At 41.9% G+C, this 19,903-nt stretch overlaps 1 protein-coding gene across 2 annotated transcripts; it reads left to right on the top strand.

The window, feature by feature from the left end:
• Positions 1–279: 279 nt before the first annotated feature.
• ODF3L1 (outer dense fiber of sperm tails 3 like 1) lies at positions 280–12,836 on the top strand. Of its 2 annotated transcripts, none has more exons than XM_031956559.1 (5): positions 280–420; positions 560–699; positions 1,008–1,118; positions 2,351–2,464; positions 12,055–12,836. In XM_031956559.1, exons 2-5 carry the CDS (start codon positions 570–572, stop codon positions 12,534–12,536), a joined length of 837 nt encoding a protein of 278 aa, XP_031812419.1. In that variant the 5' UTR covers positions 280–420; positions 560–569; the 3' UTR covers positions 12,537–12,836. The 2 variants fall into 2 exon arrangements, with proteins under 2 accessions (XP_031812419.1, XP_003755043.1); XM_003754995.4 differs by having other exon boundaries at positions 505–699.
• The last annotated feature ends 7,067 nt before the right edge of the window (positions 12,837–19,903 follow it).

Genomic DNA, 19,903 nt, shown 5'->3' with positions numbered 1-19,903 from the left:
AGTTTTCTGGTAACATGACTAATCTCCATTCTAACTCCTGGCTATGTACTTGCTGCACCACCATTCCTCCCCTTCACCCCAATTCTGGAACATCATCTCTTCTTTATCTCCTATTCATTTATCCTGGGAGGCATTGATGGTTGAAGAGAGTGGGCTGAATTCAAAGGCTTCTGCAGATGGGGTCTGCACAGGAACCTCCAGGACATTGTCTGGACTCCATGGCAACAGAGAAATAAACACACCTCCAGATTCCAAATTCCAGTCTGATGTCATTCCCCTACAACTTTTGCTGAACTCCAACTGCCATTTTATTTTCTAGAGAGTTGGAGAGCTGGGCTCTGCCCAGGCCCTAATGGATGGGCCAGAGGAATGTAGCTGAGAGAGGCAGAATTTTGAGGGGAGTGAAAGAGAAAGCGATAGGTGTGTGTGTGTGTGTGTGTGTGTGTGTGTGTGTGTTCCCCTTCCATACCACAGACAAATCCAGCTCTCTGCTTGTTTGTTTAGGGCCTGAATTCTGGCTTTAGTCCTTGCTGATTCGTTCCTTCTACCTGTAACACAGGTCCCTCATCATGGGGACCAGAAAACTGACAAAACTGAAGAAAATTGAACTCAGTGATGAGAGTTTCAGGAAGGATTCCTCATCAAGAAACCAGAGGCAGCAAATTTTGCGGACCCCAGTCCTCATGGCCCTGATGAAGAGTGAGTAGAGACATCCATTCCCATTTAAAAGAAGGTTCCAGGGATTTGAAGATTATGTTATATTATAAGGGACAAGGCCAGAAGCCAAAGAAATAAAAATTTAATGGTAATATTTCAGTGATGGGGAAAATATTGATGGAAAGAGTGGGATTTTCTTCTTGGTTCCTTGCTATCATATGACATTGAAAGCTAGTTGCTTCACCGGTGATGGATAAGGATGTTCTTGTTCATTGTACCTAGGAAGATGGGGGTATTTCAGATTGGGTTGGATTGACTTTTCTCCTTGCCTTCTCCTTTCTCCCTGCTAGGTCCTGGGCCTGGGAGGTACCTCCTTCCAACTTGCATAGGCTACCAAGGCCATGATGTCTCCATGCACAGAGCACCAGCCTACACTTTCCACACCAGGCACTCAGACAAGTGTGAGATTCTGGGGAAGAAGTAGGAATGGAGAATGGGAGCAAGAGGGAGGTGGGATGGGGAGGACAAACTATGAGGGACAAGCTGAAACTACTTTTCCTTTCCAGATTTGGTATAACCCTGTTTTCTGGAGAAGAGTATCTTCAATGCTTCTGTAGGATGTGGATATGGGAATAGGGGCTTATAGTGTTTGTGGAGGCTGAGATTGCCCTTCAATAATCCTGGTCCTGAGAAGATGGACTAATGTTTAATAAACAGGAGGCAGTATGATCTGCTGGAAAGAATTGAGGTCAAAAGCTCTGGGTTCAGATTCTGACTGATACTTCTTATCCCTGTGAGAGAGGGCAAATCACCTGACCTTCCTCTGCTTTTAATTTCCTTATTTTAAAATAAAAGAATTGGATTAGTTAATCTCTAAGCTCTTTCAGCTCTAAGTGTGTAATTTTATGTTGCTCTCAGCCTAGTTTTCTCTGGACTGGGAAGATTTTATCATTTAAATCTATCCTGGGAGTGGTAGAATTAAATTTGTTAACTCACACCTTATGGACAAGGCTTTCCAAATGTAAATTCTCCTTCTCCTCCTTCCTCCTTCCCCCCCACCCCCACCCCCCAAACTCAGCCAGAAGGGTTTTTATCCAAGTTTAGGACATAGTGACAAAACTCACTTTTAACAGATTTCATGGTACTCTGGGCTGAATGAGTCATGTCACTATGTCTTTGAGGAGGTCACTAACCCACTTTTTAACTCTGCTGGAGAAATTAGAACAAGGCTGGGGCCCTATCAAGGAAGCCTCACTTAGGATTATGATTTAGTGAAGTATTATTTGCTTACAGATTTTTTTCTATGAATCTGTAATTTCTTTCAAATTAGTTCTCCACTAATCTAAGTTTGTGACATTTATTAATGGTGTATTCTCAGAGGCCTTTTGGTCCTGCCATCTCTCCTTTAGCAAGACATAGAACAATGGAAGAATTCAAACCAAGATAAGTGACTCCTTGTGGTGGCCAATCCTGCCAGGAGCGGGCACAGACATAGCCTGGAAGTCTCGTTGTTACCCCTCATATGCGTCCTGAGTGCCAGCCTATTTGTTCCCCTAAGAACCCTTGAGAAAGGGGTTGCTGCTGTAGGGCAGGGGTGTATGGGCTGTCCATCCTTGTCTGAGGAAGTTACTATTATGAACCAGAGACTGGCTTTCAGTTTGACACACATATTGTTCTTTCATCCCCTCCACAGGTGTTGCTGACACATACAGTCCTGGGCCTTGCTATTACTGGGACCCCGGGCTCACCCGCTTTGGGATGTCGAGCTGCCCCCAGGTTCCAATGGAAGAGCGGATTCCAAACTTACGTAAGATGGTGTTGGGCTGTCACTAGGGACTGGAAGGTGTGGGCTGGTGAAGCTTTCGGTTAGGGTTTTGTAAGAAGAAGAGGATTCAAGAGGGACCTCATGTTGCCATCTTGGCTATGTCCCAGAGTTGGGGGCAGTCTGATTCCCCTCCTCTGGAAGGAGGTGGAGAAATGGGGCATTTGCTGGGTGAGAGAGAAGTAGAGGAAGAGAGAGGACCAGAGGTTGTAGTTCATCCAAGTTTCCCAGAATCATCCAATGCAGGGGAGGTGCTGGGGAGCAAAAAACAGAATCAAAGCAATGGTGTCTGAAGCTGTGGAGGTTAGCACAGAATCAGGGAGCAGCAAGCATCTAGGAAATGACATTTTGTCTTAAATAACTTCTTTTCCTGAGAAGGTGCTCTTATGGGGGCGCTGACACATTGGTTCACCATCCTGCTTCTTTCTTGTCTATTTGCATCCACCGTGCCATGGATGAGAGTGCCAACCCAATGCCCTCTGCACTCTGCTGTGGGCATGTTACAGAATCATGGGAAGCCAGAAATGGCCTGGGAGTACTTTTGGGTAGTGGTGCCATGGCCAGTTTACCGGGCATCCCATCTCTGCAATCTGCTGCATCTGTGCTGATGAAGACTTAAGACTGTAAATGTGCCCATGGAACACTCTCTTGGTTTGTGTGGAGAGTTTCCAAAGCCCATGTCCCAATATCTATATGTCGCCAGTCTTGATGCCATCATTGCAATGTTCATGGATGCCCTAGGGCTGATTCCCTAGTGTCAGTGTAATGTCATCATGGACGTTGCCATAACAACATGGACCCCTTGGGTTCCAAACTCTCTCTCTGAGTATACAGAAGGGAACAAGCATTTGTTAAGTACCTACTATGTGCCAGGCTCTGTACTAATGCATTACATCTATTATCTCAATAGTAGGATAGTATCTTCAACACTTCTGTAGGATGTGGATATGGGAATGGGGGCTTACAGTGTTTGTGGAGGCTGAGATTGCCTTTCAATAATCCTGGTCCTGAAAATATGGACCAATGTCCTCAGGATCTCAGATCTCAGGATCTAGTTGATCCTCACAACAACCCCAGGAGATAGTGATACTATCATTCCCGTTTTTTTGCAGTTGAAGAAACTGAGGCAGATAGCAGCTAAATGAATTGCTCAGGATTTGAGGCAAGATTTGAACTCAGGTTTTCCTGATTGCAAGCCTAGGGTTCTATCCAGTGCTCCTAGGTGCTGCTGCCTCTTGAGGAAATGCCTTTTCCCCACTCATACCCTGATCCTTGGCAGCAGGCGTAGTTCAAGGTTGTCCATGACATAAGGAAAGGGAGAAGGGCTGTGACTAGCGAACTGAGGGGAGAAGCATGCAAGCAGAAAGGGGTGTTTGGGTCGGGAAACTGAGACCGTGTTATTAATTATACTTAGAGGAGAGATCCAAATAGGTTGGGATTAGGAGGAGAGGATCCTCTTTTTCTGGTGACCAGGGTGTGCCCATCAGTCTCCCATGTAGGGGAAGTAGCTGGAAGCTGTTTCTAGCCTGGATTCCTACTTCCCATCATTCCCTAGGGCAACAACTCTACCTCCTTCCTTTTTAACCTCTGAACTTGCCCCTGCTTTTAGAAATGGAAATCCCTAGTGTTTTGGAAACAACTGTTAGCACCCCACCCAGGACTCTTTCCTTGGATCCTTTTGGGTTGGAATAATGCAAACACTGATGGTGTGTCTGTGGTTTGCCTGATGGGATTTTACGGTCAACAATGAAGTGATGTGTTAGGAGGGAAAAAAAGGCTGATCCAACCAGACATTAAGTGTGCTCTGTAGATCACTCTGGAAACACTCACCAAAGAGCCTGTGGTTGTGCCTTGATTTCCCAACATTCTTATCAATTTTGACTATTTTGTTACACTGCTGGGGATGGTTTGTGATGAGTCAGGAATTCACTATGTCTGATTGTGCAATATCATCCCACTGGAGTCGTTCCCAAGGGAACAGGAATGTAAGAATTATGGTAAGGGATCTAAAAGTTGTGATTGCAGATTCCCATGACCTATGATAACATAGATATGACTAGGAGAATAGGGAAGGGCTTGTAAAGTATCATCAATGATGCAACTATCTTAACAGTCACTGGGACACAGTGCCATTGCCCAAGATCTTTGATGTGCATTATATATCTATCAACTGGGCAGTAAAAGATCATTGCTAAAGAGATCCAGTCCAACAGAGGGGGACCCACGGGCACAGAGGGAAATCCGGTCTCCAGAGCCTCTTGTCTGGCTCTTCTTGCTGACATCACAGCCAACTCTGCAGTGTGAGAACCAATTTAGAAACGCTGGTTCACTCTTGAACTCTCTACTTTTATAGATTGCCTGAAGTCAATCTAAGAAACAGAAACTGGTGTCCTTGTCAGGACTAGGAGTAGACTTTCTAGGTCACAGATAATTATCCTGATTTCCTCTTTCTTCCTTTCCAGTCTTGAAGCTCAGTGGCCACACACAAGTTAGACACCAGTACTGACTGGCAAGGGGACTTTAACTGATCTGCTATTCTGGCCTGGGCTGATAGACAGCCCAGCCTCAGGCAGCCTGGTAGACCTCCACACTCAGGGGCTCACCAGACTTATTATGGAGACCCGGTCGTCTTTAGGTGTGAGGCAGCTCAGCAACCCAGAACTCGATCAATCCATCACCCTCAGCACCTGCCCCACTCCCCTCCATTCATCCCAGGGAGTACAGGCAAGGAGCAGTGCTCCAGACCTTTGACTGCCTTATGGTTATAATTATCTTTGGCACAATGAAATTCAAGTTGCACAAGGATAAACAGGAGGAACTCTTAGGATTTATCAACACTTATGACTCAAGGGACATCTAAGAGAATGGCAATAGTATCTACATTTCTGTTTGAATATATACATACACAGAGATATACATATATGTAGGTATATGTGTGTGTGTGTACATACAGAGGGTAGAAAACAGAACCAATGGCAGAAGTGATGAAAAGACCAACCAAGGCTTGAGCTGACTCAAGGTGGAGTGGGCCAGCTTAAGAGAATATTGATTTCTCCCTTCACCGGAGGAAAGCCCTCTTTAGGCAGAGGCTGAATGACCACTTGTCAGGCCTGTTGGGGTGAGGATTCTTTCCCAGGATGGTTGGGGTCTTTTCCAACAGTCTGTGATTCCATTCTTTTTATGGAGAAGGAAGTTTTCCTGCTGGAGAATGATTAGCATTTTATAGCAGGAGTTTCTGAGTTGTAGGTTGCCTGAGGTATATGACCCAAAGACTGGGAGAGTCAGGAAGGTACTGGTTGCTTGTACCTCAGGTTTTGTCCATAACAGACGGTTCTGATCTGGGACGAGTTATCTAGGAGGAGATACATCTTGAGGTCTGAGGAAGAAACTCAAGAAATGCCAAGCAAGACTTTTGATCTTCAGGGATCTATGAGGAACAATAGATATGATAACTCATTTGAGAGATTGATGGGAGAAGAGGAAGGGCTGGACTCAAGACAGACAACCTAGAGAAGAGGGAAGGGGAGGACAGGGGCAAGTTAATCTGGAGTGGAGACTTCAGGGATCCCAGAGAGCTCAAAGGCAGCCTCTGTCCCCTGAGATTATCCAATTTATCACCATGGGCAGAGCCTTGGATTTTCTTTGTCAGGTTAGTGAGGAGTGAATTTAGCCTGATAGGGAATGGCTTGGTTAAGACAAAGGGTCAGCCAGCAATGTATTAGGAAGCCCTCTTAAGACTGAGGTCCATTAGATGAGGTTTGAGGACTTAGGTGGATAATGAAGTCTCCTCTCATGATAACTCCCATGGTAAAAGTCAATCTGGGGCCTGGGGCCAGTCCACATGGACTTCAGAAACTTGTTTGGTTACTGGGGAGGAGACTTGAGAGTCTTTGGGGAAATTCATCCTTGAATGAACAGTTGGATGGTTATAGTAGAAAATCAGCCTTGACGAATAGGGTTTGGTGAGTTAGGTGACCATTCCCTCTCTATGGCAGGCAGATGTATGGGACAGGGGACCAGCAGTATGGGCAAGGTGGCCATTGCTAGGATGGTGTATTGGGCTGTCTGCATCTGTATGAGCACTTCATCAAGTGGTACTGGCAGCAATTCAGCTTGCCCAAAGAGGAATCACCCAGGAAGGACACATGGAAGTTCCTTCTCGAGCACAGTCACCTTGCCGTTGGAAGGAAAGGGCGTGGGAATCACTTTGATTTATTTCTTAGCAGAGAAGGAACAGATTACTTGGGTCTACAATGTGACTGAGACTGTCTCAATGATCTTTGGCTGGTACCTTGATATCAATGCCACAGACAAGTGTTGTACTAAGTGGGCTCAAAAGGCAAGATCTCAAGGGAGAAAATCAGGAGAATTTGCGCCTGGAATACTTCATCTGACCCTGATGATGAGATTAGTGCCTGAAGGGAGGGAGAGAGACACCATTGCACTGGGACTAGAATGAAATTCCAGTCCATATCCATTACCTGCTTCTCCTAATTTCTGAGATTTTAGGAAGAGATGATTGTGGGAGGGATATAATTTTGCACCAAGCTGGATTTGTGGAGTTTTCTAATCTCATCTGAGTCAGGCTTTTAGCCAGTAGAAGATGAGTTTTCTACAAACATTCTGAGTATGATGAATGTCGGGGTATTGGCAAATATTTCAGCAATACTTTAACATTTAATCAGTAACATTCCTGCAGTATTTCTGGATCAAACTGTATAGTATGTTCAGATGATATCCTCCTTGTCTCTTACCAGGAATAGGAGTATGTACCATGGAGATGAGAAGTAATAACCTGCCTACGTCAGCACAACTTATAATTAAAGATAGAAAAGTGTGCATTCTGTCAGGAACTGGTAACATTTGGAAGAGTCTTCCTAAAGCTGGAAGAGCTAGATCTAAAATTCACCACTGGAGGTCCAGAATTAGCAGCATATTGCAGGTGCTGTAAACTTTTGGATACCAGCATCTCTCCTATTTTGATGCCATCTGTAGGCAGAGAGATCCAGGACCTTTGTTCTAAGACCAGCCTTAATATTGCAGCTGCAGAGCAGATTGTGTTGACAGATGTTGAGAGCATGAGAAGTGAGATTTATTCAGGGTATACTCGTATGGTTTCACAATCTAGAATGCTCCAGGGAGGTTTTCCTTTCTGTGTACGCTTCTGTTCCCCTGTATTGTTTCTATTTCTGATTATATCTGGTGCAACGGATCATAGGGTAGTCTGACTGAAGTTTGGGGCTCAGAGAATACTGGAAGGTTTGGTTAGTGATGATTCTGTTGTTAGGACCACCCTAGCTATGCTTTGGGTAGTGCCTCCTGACCTCCTTCCAATTCTTTGAGGTCACAGAACACTGAGACACAGAAACTCTTAATAGGGAACTGAATAGGAAAAAGATTCACTTTTGAAGGAGGCAGTTGTGAAAACCCAGCAACTTTGCCCAAATCCTTCAAGTTTGTATTTTGTGAAAACCCATAATTACGTCAGCACAGCCTTTGATCTCCAAAGGTTGATAAGAAATAATAGACATGATAATTGTCCATTGGAGAGATTGGTAGAAAGAGAAGAGGAAGAGGACTCAAGACCAAGAATGTGACATTGATGTGTCAGAGAGAGAGGAAGGACTGAATTGGGAATCTGTGGTCCTATTAGTTAATGCTGGTGGAGAACAATTATGTTAGTTAAGGCAGGGAACAATTGGCCATCAAACCTGTCCCGGGAGACATGACAATATTACTTAGAGGGGATATCACTTTCGGGAGTTTGCTGCTAACCAGTTTTCTAGAGTCAATCGTTAACTTTTCATTGTGGTCATTTATAACTTGGAAATTGAGAAACGTTACAAATCAAGGCTTAATTTTATTGTTTATTAACTTAGGCTAAAGAAAGTGATGGAGAAAATGTTAATTCAGATCAAACTTAAAAGTGGAACCAGTTGTTAAACATTTACCAGCATACCCCCAGTTATGATCCATACCGATCACAATAATTCATTTTATTTGAAACAGTCTTGTGTCCCTTTGGGGTGTCATGCTCTGGAGATGCTCCTGTTTTTGAGATTTTTCCCTTGAGGGGATCCTTGTAGGTAGAGTAAAGAATATATGTTGGCTTTATTTTGTGGTTTGGATGCTGGCAGGGGAGGGATGGCTGTGCAGCTAAGGAAGGAGTTTTGGTAAATAGTGAGGAGAAATCTGCATGAATGAGAGGAGTTTGGGAGCTTAGAGTCCTGTTCCATTGAGATGAAAATGTCAGTGCATGTGAAAGCTTGGCTTGGGAGCTTAGCCGGTCCATGGGGATGCAATGTGAGTTTGAAGGCGTTTGTGGTTTATCTCTGTAGTAGGTTCTGGTGTTCTCCCGGGATCCTCGCATTGCTGAGTGGTGATTAGAAAGCATGGTTAGGAACCAGCCAAGATGGTGGAATGGCAAAAAGCAGCAGAGCCAAGGTCTAGCCACATAACTATTTCAAAAATATCTTGAAAATTACAACAGACTGAGATTACACCAGAGTGTGATTGAGAAATATGAGGAAAAAAAATCATATATTTTTTCCAGCTCATTATAGGGAAAGCCAAAAAAGTTCTGTGGACACTAGAATTGGAATCAAGCCAGAAGTGACACTGAGGAACATTCTAGCCCTCAAAGACTGAAAGAGGGCTGAGTCTGTATACCAAAATGAGAAGGATCCCCAGATCTGGAATAGAAGGGCTTGGCATTTCAGGGAACAGGAAGACGTATCAAATGGCGGCGGTCATTTACTTTCCAGGGCTAGATCGTAAATTTAGTGTGAACTCTGACTAGTGGGGTTTTGCTGAGGGTGAAAATGGAGAAAAGAGGTCATGGGCTTCTTGACTGATCTAGAAGTGAGTACAGAGGTGAACTGCAGGTTCCAGAGAGGTGCAGGATCTCAAATTCAGCCTAAATCATAGGGGAGCCTTCTGTTTTGTCACTTTGAACATGCAGAAATTTCTAGCTGGGTGATGGAGTCTTCAAAGCAGTCTGGTGGATCTGGAACCAGGGGCAAGTCTGCAGTTGTGTTAGCTCAGATCCAAACCCAGGTCAGGAACTTGCAGAGTTCACAACATGAGAGTGGTGCGCTGAAAGCTTACGGGTCCCCGGCCTGAGTTTTCTCTGAGATTCTGGAATAATACAATATTGATTACCCACAGAAAGCAGCAGGAGCCAAGAAGACACAAAACAGAACTGAGAACAGCCAGTCATTATCTCCAGAAGAGCTCTTGTCTCTCACACAAGTCCAAAGTCAGAAAGTAAGGCTGAAAAGAAACCATTATAATGTTCTGAATGCAGGTCGTTTTGGAGTGAGGTTAGAACAACCCAATCTTTCAGCATTATTGGCAGCTGGATTGGAGATGTGATAATTGATGTGCTGTGTGTGTGAACATGATTGGAATTGGTAACAAGAAAACTTGAATGCAGTTGGCAATGCCCCATATGACCTCGCTGCCATCCAGGCCTAAATTCTATGATAGCTCTGATTTAATCTCAGAAATAGCCACATGTGCCACTTTTCAAGTATGCGCGATAGATTGCTTGCCTGAAATTGCCTGCAATGTCTATAGAATCTTGTTCCTGAAGGCATAAATCAAACTGTGATTTGTCCCGTCAGAAGTTATTTTCAACCAGAGGTTGCATTTCATAGCTAAGTTTGGGAAGATCTTCAGACATATTAGAAATGTGGATGCTCATTACAAGAACCTACCACTTAACAGGTCAGATGACATGGAGAAAACAAATGTGGAGAAGCTCTAGTTTTGTTGTTTTTCTGTGGCAATTTGCAACAGAAATTGATATATATTTATTTGATTTTTTTAAAAAGAAGAATGATGTTCTCCTTGCTACAGGGAAGTTCTCATTTCAGTTGGACCTCTATTCCTTTGCCTTGTCAATGTTCTGAAGCCCTAGTGATTACCTGTCTCAGCACAGAAGACGTACACGTTCCGTGGTCCCAGAATACTCTGCTGTGATCATGAGACTGGAGAAAATGGCAAGGGAAGGGGTAAAGAATAAGGACCAGGTCCACATCCACATCCCATATGCTACACCTTGCAGGCTATAGACCATAGGTGTTGGCTAACCAAGCATTTACGCAGTGAATATTTCTTTATTGTTCCACTTCTCTTGCTGTAAGCCAAACTTTGTATGACAGTGGAAATGACAGCTCCATTTGTGGGGGGTTGCATGGAGAATTATGAGGTCTTCATGTCTTGGATTGTAGATCATATCTTTGATGCAAGTAGGACGAGTGTTTCACGTATTAACACTAGGAGTTTGACTTGAGGTAGTCATGCTGCCTCAGCTTGGTCATTGGTCATTCTAAATGAAATAGCCATTTCAGTAACTGAGCAGGGGTCAAAACTTGGACTGTTATAATCTTTCCTTTTTGGTGCTTTCTTGAAATGACATTTTCCCAATGGGTTTTCCTTGGCTATCAAATTGGAATATGAATTAATAACTCATAAATATCTCATGGTTCAGATCCTTTCCCACCAAGATTGAAATCTTTCCTCCTGGGAAAGTGACTTGCCCAGAGTCGCACAGCTAGGAAGTATTAAGTGTCTGAGGCCAGATTTGAACTCAGGTCCTCCTGACTTCAGGTCTAGTGCTCTATCCATTGCACCACTAGCTGCCTTTCCCCCTTCTGCTATTTTGCTTGACACCTGAAAAGATTACTCATTCACATTTAGTTTAAATGGATTGTCACAGTGAATAAGAAGTCAACAGCATCAGTTTTAAAGCTACCGAGAAGTGGGCCATCTCTTGTTCCCAGGAAGGTCTGAAATCTCAATTTCTCCTACCTGTATTTTTCCTCAGACAACACTGCAGATTCTCTTGGTAGGGGATCCTAACAACTACTGCTCCTTCCTTCCTTCCACAGGGCATTTTTGCCTTAAAGGTAACTGGCGTGGGGGGTCTTTTACAGCCAGTGGATCCTGTAATTCTCACTTGATGCTATTTTAAGTTCCTCAAGATCCTTCTAGCTACCAGATAGATGAAGCCACTGAGAGCTCTTTCATAGACTGGTCAGTAGAGGTGAGATGGTCTGCAGTCTTCTCAGGGTTCCCTCTCACTGGTCCTCCAAAGCCCAGTAATTCTCTTTTTAAATATCTCCCATATAAGGATGTCTTGGAATGCTCCCAGGGATCATTCAAGGAGTGCCAAGGTTAGCAAATTAGTAAGGATTCTCCCATTCAGCGAGAGCCTCGGAGTCTCTCTGCGTTCCTCTTGTCTGGGTTGGAACCATCCTCCCACTTCCTGGGAATGGAGGCAGGGTTAAGGAGAGAGAGATCTTGATCAAGTTGATCTGTGAGTAGCCATGTCCCCCTATCCCCTCAAGGAGACATGTTCTCCCGGGGAAGGCTTTGAGATGACCTGTGCATCATGGTTAGTCAACAGTCCTGTAGCCGGCTGAGATCCTGCTAGGAACTGGGGGTGGGACCAAGCCAAAAGGGGAATCCATTTGTAAAGGTGGTTCGCTGTTGGGTGCCTTGGACTTAAACTCTCATTCCCATTGCGAGCCCTACTGCTTTGTCTGAATGATGTCCCCTTTGACTTCTAGGTGTGTGGTCTACACCAGCGCCCTGTACATACTTCTGGGAGAAGGTTCATCCCCCTGGTGAGCGCCGGTCACCTCAGTACTCTATAGGCTACCGCTATCCATATGGTGTATCTTACCCTAACCCGGCCCCCAACCACTATCCACAGCCCTCCCGGCTGGGGTACGGCACCCCTGTTAACCATTCTGCTCCATGTTATGGTTTTGGTTCTACTTCTGCCCGAGGGGATGTCAACAAGGATTTATACAGAAGCCCTGGCCCGGCAGTCTACGACCTACCGGAGCCATCAGTTTACAAGACTCGGAGCCCCAGCCACACCATGGGCAAACCCTTTGGATTCCCTCGTGACCAGACAAATTACCCAGGTCCTGGTTCCCATAACGCGGAGACAGTCAACGTTAACAAGCCCCAGGCACCTTCCTTCTCCATGGGTGTCAAACATTCATCCCACCTCACTCCACTGGTCGTGGATATAGAGGACTGATCCTGTCCGCACCCCTCCCCTTTTCCATACCACCGTGACTCTTTTCCTCCACCCTCTTCATGATTATAGGGCAGCAGTAGAAGGGGCCTCTGAAGGTGAGCTTGGTTTCTTTTCTCAGGATAATTTTAGAGCCTGCCTTCAAGCTTGCTATGCCCTGGTGCCAGTTTGTTGATGGGCATCTCTCCAGTTATACCCCCTGCCCAATAACCCTCCCCTCAATTAGGTTAAGAAGGATCTCCATTTTCCTCCCCAAAATGTATGCATTTTTTCTTAAATAAAATTGACTTTGGTACAATGGCAGAAATGGTCTCATTTGAGTGCCTAACACACAGAAGACCCTAAATTAGCTGTTGAATTTAAAATTTAAAATTAGATGAATGGATGAACAGATAAAAGGTGAATAAATGAAAAAGTGAGTGAATGAACGGAAGAGATGAGTGAATGGATTTAAATAAGACCAAAGATTTCATGCCATGTTCATGCTTGATTACTGTCTTTCTCCTCCTTGTGCTTCCCCTCATTGATTACATTAGTCTGAAACCAATGTAATTGAAAAGGACTGGAGGGCTTATTGGCAGATTGAGATGGAAGTGCATGTTGAGTTATTGGGCCATATGTAGACCTTGGCAGATGTGCATTTGCATTATGGTGTATGAAGTATGGATGTGAATCTCTGAATGTCTGGCTAGCTTGGGGCAAAGTTCTGAAGTCCTTATTTTCCTTTGTATTCCCTGTGTTTCTCATAAGGGTTTCTTGTCCAGGGAAAAAAGTCATCTGACAAGCTTTTTCCCCTTGAGGCACTACCTACAACCTAGTTTCCATGAGGCGATCCATTCTGAGTATAAGTTTTGGAGTTTGGGAATCTGGGGAGTATTGGGCTGATCCAAAAGAGAGAAAATTCCAGTGGAAGGGGATTTTTGGGAGAGGTAACTAGGACACGAAGTGGGTTTTTTGGAGGCTTCCCAAGGATCTTCCACAGAGTTTCTGAGGGCCAGTTTCATCTGTCCTTCAGGACTTTCCTCAAGTACAACTGTCCTTAACTTGGCCAGTGCTGCCTGAACTAGGGTCTGGCATTGTCTATGGGAATCACCAAGTTTGCCCATTTATTTCCCCAAGAAGTGGTAGCCTGCCTCTTCATGATGGTGTAACCTGGGTCCCAAAGCCGATTATTATAGGACTCCCTTCTCATTGGTGGAGATCAAAGCCTTGCATATGGATGAGGGGTGGGTAGAGTTGGAGAGATGAGAGATTCAGTCTCTCAGCTACAAATCTTCAGGGCAATTTTGCTTGGGGTATTTCTGGATTCATTTGGAGAGAGAAAATGGACAATTCTAATCTTTTCTGGTTTCCTGAAGAGAGAATTAGACTGGGGCTAATATGAAAAAAGGAGTTTCCATACATCCCCACCTGTAGCCTACTACACTGAAACGGGGAATTTCCCCACTCTCTTGGTTGAGCCAAGAAACTAATAAGAGTGTTTCTCTACTCTTGTAAACTTTCTCTTGATTTGTTTTACTAGTAACTTTGTGATAAATAGGTTTGCTACTTTGTGTGTTCATTGTGGAAGTAATATTTGGTGGGAAGTGAGTCTTCCTTTTCTCATGAATAAAGAATGATCAGGAGTTTAGCTTGAACCCCAAAATCACATACACTAGATATTATTTAAGGGATCAGGGAATAAAATCTACTTGGAAGAAGGGAAAGAAGAGGCTGGAGGCATATACTATTGTTTCCTTGTGAGCCATATGGGAAGCCCCATGCTGCATCAATCCTTTGCATTTCTGTTCCTTGACCTCTACTTCATTTCTGGTAGCCCATGGCTCAGTGGCTAGAGCCCTGGATCGAGAGTCAGAAACACCTGGATTTCTATTTGGCCTCAAGACTTTTTATTATTTTTTAAAAATAGCTTTTTATTTTCAAAATACATGCAAAGATAGTTTGCAACACTGACTCTTGCAAAGCTTTATGTTCCAAATTTTTCTCCTTCCCTTTTCCCTCCTTCCTCCCCTAGACAGCAAATAATACAACATAGGTTAAATATGTACGATTCTTCTGAACGTAGTTCCACATTTATTATGCTGCACAAGAAAAATCAGCTCAAAAGGGGAAAAATGAGAAAGAAAAAACAAACAAGGAAACAAAAAGATGAAAATACTATATGTTGTGATCCATATTCAGTCCCCATGATCCTCTCTCTGAATGCAGATGGCTCTAAAGTCTATTGGAATTGGCCTGAATTACCTCGTTGAAAAGAATAAAGTCCATCAGAGTTGATCATCATAATCTTGTTTCACTTAGTATCAATTCTTGTCTTTTAGGTTTTTCTGAAATCAGCCTATTGTTTATTTCTTATGGAATAACATTCCGTTACATTCATATACTATAACTTATTCAGCCATTCTCCAACTGATGGGCATTCAATCAGTTTCCAGTTACTTGCCAATACAAAAAGGGCTGCTGCAAGTATTTTTGCACACAGGGATTTTTTTCCTTTGGGATACCGACTCAGTAGAGACATTGCTGGATAAAAGCGTATGTACAATTTTATAACCCTTTGGACATAATTTCAAATTGTTCTCCAGAGTCGTTGGATGAGTTCATAACTCCACCAACAATGTATTAATGTTCCAGTTTTCCCACATCCCCTCCAACATCATCTTTTTTTGTCACCTTAGTCAATCTGAGAGGTATGAAGTGATACCTTGGAGTTGTCTTAATTTGCATTTCTGTAATCAATAGTGATTGTAGAGCACTTTTTATATAACTAGGAATGGCTTTAATTTCTTCATCTGAAAATTGTCTGTTCATATCCTTTGGCCATTTATCAATTGAGGAATGACTTGTATTCTTAGAAATGTGCATCAATTATCTATATATTTTAGAAATGAGACTGGATGTAAAATTCCTCCCCTCCCCCAATTTTCTGCTTCTCTTCTAATCTTGATTTTATTTGTGCAAAAACTTTAAAATTTAATATAATCAGAATTACCCATTTTGCATTTCATAATATTCTCTAGTTCTTTGGCCATAAATTGCTTCTTTCTTCACAGACCTGAAGGTAGACTATCCTTTGTTCTCCTTATTTGCTTATAGTAACACCCTTTATGTCTATATCATGAACCCATTTCAATTTTATCTTGGTTGAGGGTGTTAGGTATTGGTTAATGCCTAGTTTCTGCCATATTATTTTCCAATTTTCCCAGCAATTTTTGTCAAATAATGAATTCTTATCCCAGAAACTGGACTCTTTGGATTTATCAAACACTAGATTATTAGTCATTGACTATGGTGTCTTGTGAACCTAACCTGTTCCACTGATCAGTAGAATTTCTTAGCCAGTACCAAATGGTTTTGATGACTTGCTGCTTTATAATAGAGTTTTAGGTCTGATATAACTAGGCCACCTCTGTTCGTATTTTTTTCATTAATTTCCTTGAAGTTTTTCATCTTTTGTTCTTCCAGATGAATTTTGTTATTCTAGTTCTATAAAGTAATTTCTTGGCAGTTTGATTGGTATGGCAATGAATAAATAGATTAATTTAGGTAGAATTGTCATTTTTATTATATTAGTTCTGGCCTAAGGTTTTTTGTTAGCTATGTGACCTTGAGCAAGGCACTTAATTGCTCTCTGCCTCAGTTTCCTCATCTACAAAATGGGGAGAACACCTATCTCCCAGGGTTGTTGTAAAATGCTAGGGAATGCTAATTCCCTTCTCCCATTTTAAGGTTCATTCTCCCTCTCCCCCCCATTATCTCTAGCCATCTTGCTAGTTCACTCATCCCTTTCATTGTTTTTCCCTCATTTCTAGTGTCTTTTATGTCTTTATGTCTCTTTTCCTTTTCTCCTTTTCACTTCACTCCCCTGTTTCTATCACTTTTTTTCTCTCTCTCAATTTTCTATCTCCATTTTTGGCACTGTCCTTACCTGCTCCTAGGGAATGGCAGGAACCTGAAAAGAGAACATCTATGGGAGGAAGACATTAGGGTCTGAAGAAAAAGAAAAGATGGTAAAAGCCTTTCTCAGTCCACAAATATAACAAAATACGTGAAAGATTAGGAATCTAATCCCAACAAGTCACTTTCCCCACCACTGATTAGTATGGGAAGCACAGAGCTATGAAAGTTTTATTAGCTAGCTGTGTGACCTTGGAGGAGACATTTTTCTTCATGAGGGTCCTGATTTTTCCATTTGTAAATTAGGTTATTGAACTAGATAGACTCTACATTTTCTTGAAATACTGACTTTTTAAAAATTCAATTTTATTTTTAGTTCCAAATTCTATTCCTTTCTTTTTCTCTTCCCAACTTATTAACAAGGCAAGAATAATCATTTAAAAATATATATAGATATGTAGAATAAATATCCTCATTAGTCATTTTCCAACTAAAAGAAATAGAAGAAAATATGCTTTAATCTGTACTCTGAGTCTAGTAGCTTTCTTTCTGGAAGTGGAAAACATGAGTATAGGAACCGTAGTTAATCATTATATTGAACATAGGTACTAAGTTTTTCAAGATTGATTATGTTTAAAACATTGCTGTTACTGTATAAATTGTTCTCCTGATTCTGCTCACTTTAGTCTGCAGCTATTCATACAAGTCTTCTCAGGCTTTTCTGAAACCACTCCCTCAATTACATTCATATACCATAATCTGTTCCACCATTTCCCACTTGAACTGGAATTCCCTCAGTTTCCAATTCTTTGCTTATAAAAAAGGCTGCTGGAAATATTTTTCTACATATGTTCATCTTTTTTCTTTGATCTTTTTGGAATATAGATTTGGTAATGGTATAGAACTGGTTCAGAGGGTTAATAAATGGTTTAATAACGTTTGGGGCATAGTTCCGGATTTCTCGACTGAATGGTAAGATTGGTTTACAGTTCCACCAGTATACTTATTTTCCCACATTTCCTCTATCAATTTGTCTTCTTTTTTTTTTTTTTTTTGGTCATTTTAGTCAATCTGATGTATGTGAGGTGGTACCTCAGAGCTGTTTTAATTTATATTTTTCTAATTATCAGTGATTTAGAGATTTTTTTTCCTATTTGGCTTTTGATAGCTTTGATTTCTTCCTCTTAAAACTGCCAATTCATATCCTTTGACCATTCAGTTAATTGGGGAATGATCTCAGAGATAAAAACTTTATCAAAGAAAAAAAAAACTGGTTGCCAGGATTTCATTCCCTGATTAATTTTAGCTTCATTGGTTTTGTTTATATAAAATCCTTTTGATTTTTTTGCAATCAAAATTATCCATTTTATGTCATATGAACTTTTGTTTTCTTGTTTGTTCATGAAATGTTCCCTTATTCATAGTCTGAGCAGATAATTTTTGCCATTCTTCATTAATTTGCTTATATCATTCTTTTAAGTCTAATATATATATCCACTTTGAGCTTATTTTGGTGTATGGTAGTATGGTATATTCTATATGGTATTTTGGTATATGGTAGTCTATACCTAGTATATGCCAGACTACTTACCAGTTTTCCCAATTATTTTAGTCAAATAATGAGTTCTTGAACCAACTAGGATCTTTGGGTTTATCAAACATTAAGCTGCTATGCTCATTTACTTCTATATATGGGATACCTAATATATTTTACTGATCAATCTTCATTTCTTATTGATTACCAAATTATTTTGATGATTACATCTTTGTACTATCATTTGAGATCTGGTACTACTAGGCCCCTTTCCTTACTGTCTTTTTCCCATTGACTTCTTGATATTCTTGATTTTTTGTTCCTCCAGAGGAATTTTCTTATGATTCCCTCCACTTAAAAAAACCTTGCCATTTTGGAGCTCAGTTCCATGGGTGCTGCCAAGGAAGAAATAAGGAGGATGGGTCTATTTCTTTGCAGTGATCTTACATGGAGATAAGTTAGCACAAGATTTCCCTAATTTAGATATGAACATGGCTTCTTCTGTGAGATTCCTCTCTATACTAACATTTCTCATCTTTTCTATCTACTTTGATAATTTTCAATCTCTTCTTCAGGTTGAGTCTCTTTCTGTTGTGGGTCAGAGTATTGGTAGAACTGAGGGTGGGGAATGAGGGAACTCCACAGACTCCCACAATGCCAGCTAATATTGTATAAGCAAGAAGTGATAGTACAGACTTGGGGCAGCTGGAGTTAACTTTGTCCTTAAGCAGATTGATCTGGAACTTCAAGGAGAAGAATAAAAGTAAAAATTTTTCCAGGGAGCTCCTCAACCTCTTGGATTGCTGCTTTTTAACCTTCTGGTCAGCCAGCTTTTATTTGTTTTTATCCTCTGGACTGCTTGTAAACCTCCCTGAGAATTGCTACCAGCTGAGGGTATTGGAATAAAAGGAATAATTGCTTAAGCCTTTTTGGCTCTTGAGTGATTCACTGTATCAGATGCAAGATGGCAGCCCCAACATTTCTCAAAACCTACACTCCTCCTTTCTCCCTGGCTTTTTGTATTTATTTGTCTTTCAGGCTTTATGTATTCTTTTCTGAATCCCTCAATGTCCTTTTCATTGTGTGCCTCATATAGCTTCATAAATTTGTTTTTTTCCTATAGATACATGATCCCTAAATCTAGATATCATCCCAATTCCTGGTACTTGGCCCTTACTCATGATATCCCTTATCACTGATACACTCCCTCTTCCTAAGATTCAGTTTCAATTCTTGATACTTCCCCATTTTGGAAACTCTCCCCCTGGTTCTCAGTCCGTATCCTTAGCACTCACCACTATTCCTTAGATTTCTCCATCCCTAACCAGCCCTATTCCTAATACCCAGATCCTCCTCTTCTAATATATCTGTCTGCCACGGTCTCATCTCATCCCTGATAATCTTATTAAATTCCTGGGTCTCATTTACCTGGGTCTGATGTTAACCTGCACTCTTGGTATATAGTCCCTAATCTCTGGTTCTCATCCCTTTTATTTCCTATTGATAATTCTGCTGGGCTTTGCTCTTGGCAGAATCCCCCTGGAACATTATGTTGAGGTCTGGTCATCATTTTTATCTTGATGACAAAGGGATTGGAGAGCATATCATACAAGGACTAGTTGAAATCTGGAGGGCAATAACAGCTATCCTCACATATCTCAAGGGTTGTCAGTGGGGAAGAGAGATCAGATTAGGCTACCTGGGCAGAACTAGAAATAATGGGCAGACATTGCAGAGAAGCACATTTTCACACAATGTGAGGACAATTAGAGCCATCCATATATGGGTCAGGAAACCTCAGGGGAGATAAAGAAGACCATTAATTCTTGGCATATAGCTATGATGATTGTTGCCTTGGGATTACCATTTAGTGACAAGTTGGACCAATTGGCTCTGAAGTGCCACTTCCCTTAGTCTCTTAACTCAGAGTCTGTGATTC

The sequence above is a fragment of the Sarcophilus harrisii genome, chromosome 2 (assembly GCF_902635505.1).
Source record: "Sarcophilus harrisii chromosome 2, mSarHar1.11, whole genome shotgun sequence".
In the NCBI taxonomy this organism is placed as follows: Eukaryota; Metazoa; Chordata; class Mammalia; order Dasyuromorphia; family Dasyuridae; genus Sarcophilus; species Sarcophilus harrisii.
This window is presented reverse-complemented; position numbering and strand designations above follow the sequence as displayed.

Bases quoted from the DNA above. Each gene is read 5' to 3' on its own strand.
- ODF3L1 (XM_031956559.1), top strand. From the start codon at position 570: ATGGGGACCAGAAAACTGACAAAACTGAAGAAAATTGAACTCAGTGAT. The intron at 700-1,007 runs GTGAGTAGAGAC...TCTCCCTGCTAG, and splicing joins CCTCATGGCCCTGATGAAGA to GTCCTGGGCCTGGGAGGTAC. The intron at 2,465-12,054 runs GTAAGATGGTGT...TTTGACTTCTAG, and splicing joins AGAGCGGATTCCAAACTTAC to GTGTGTGGTCTACACCAGCG.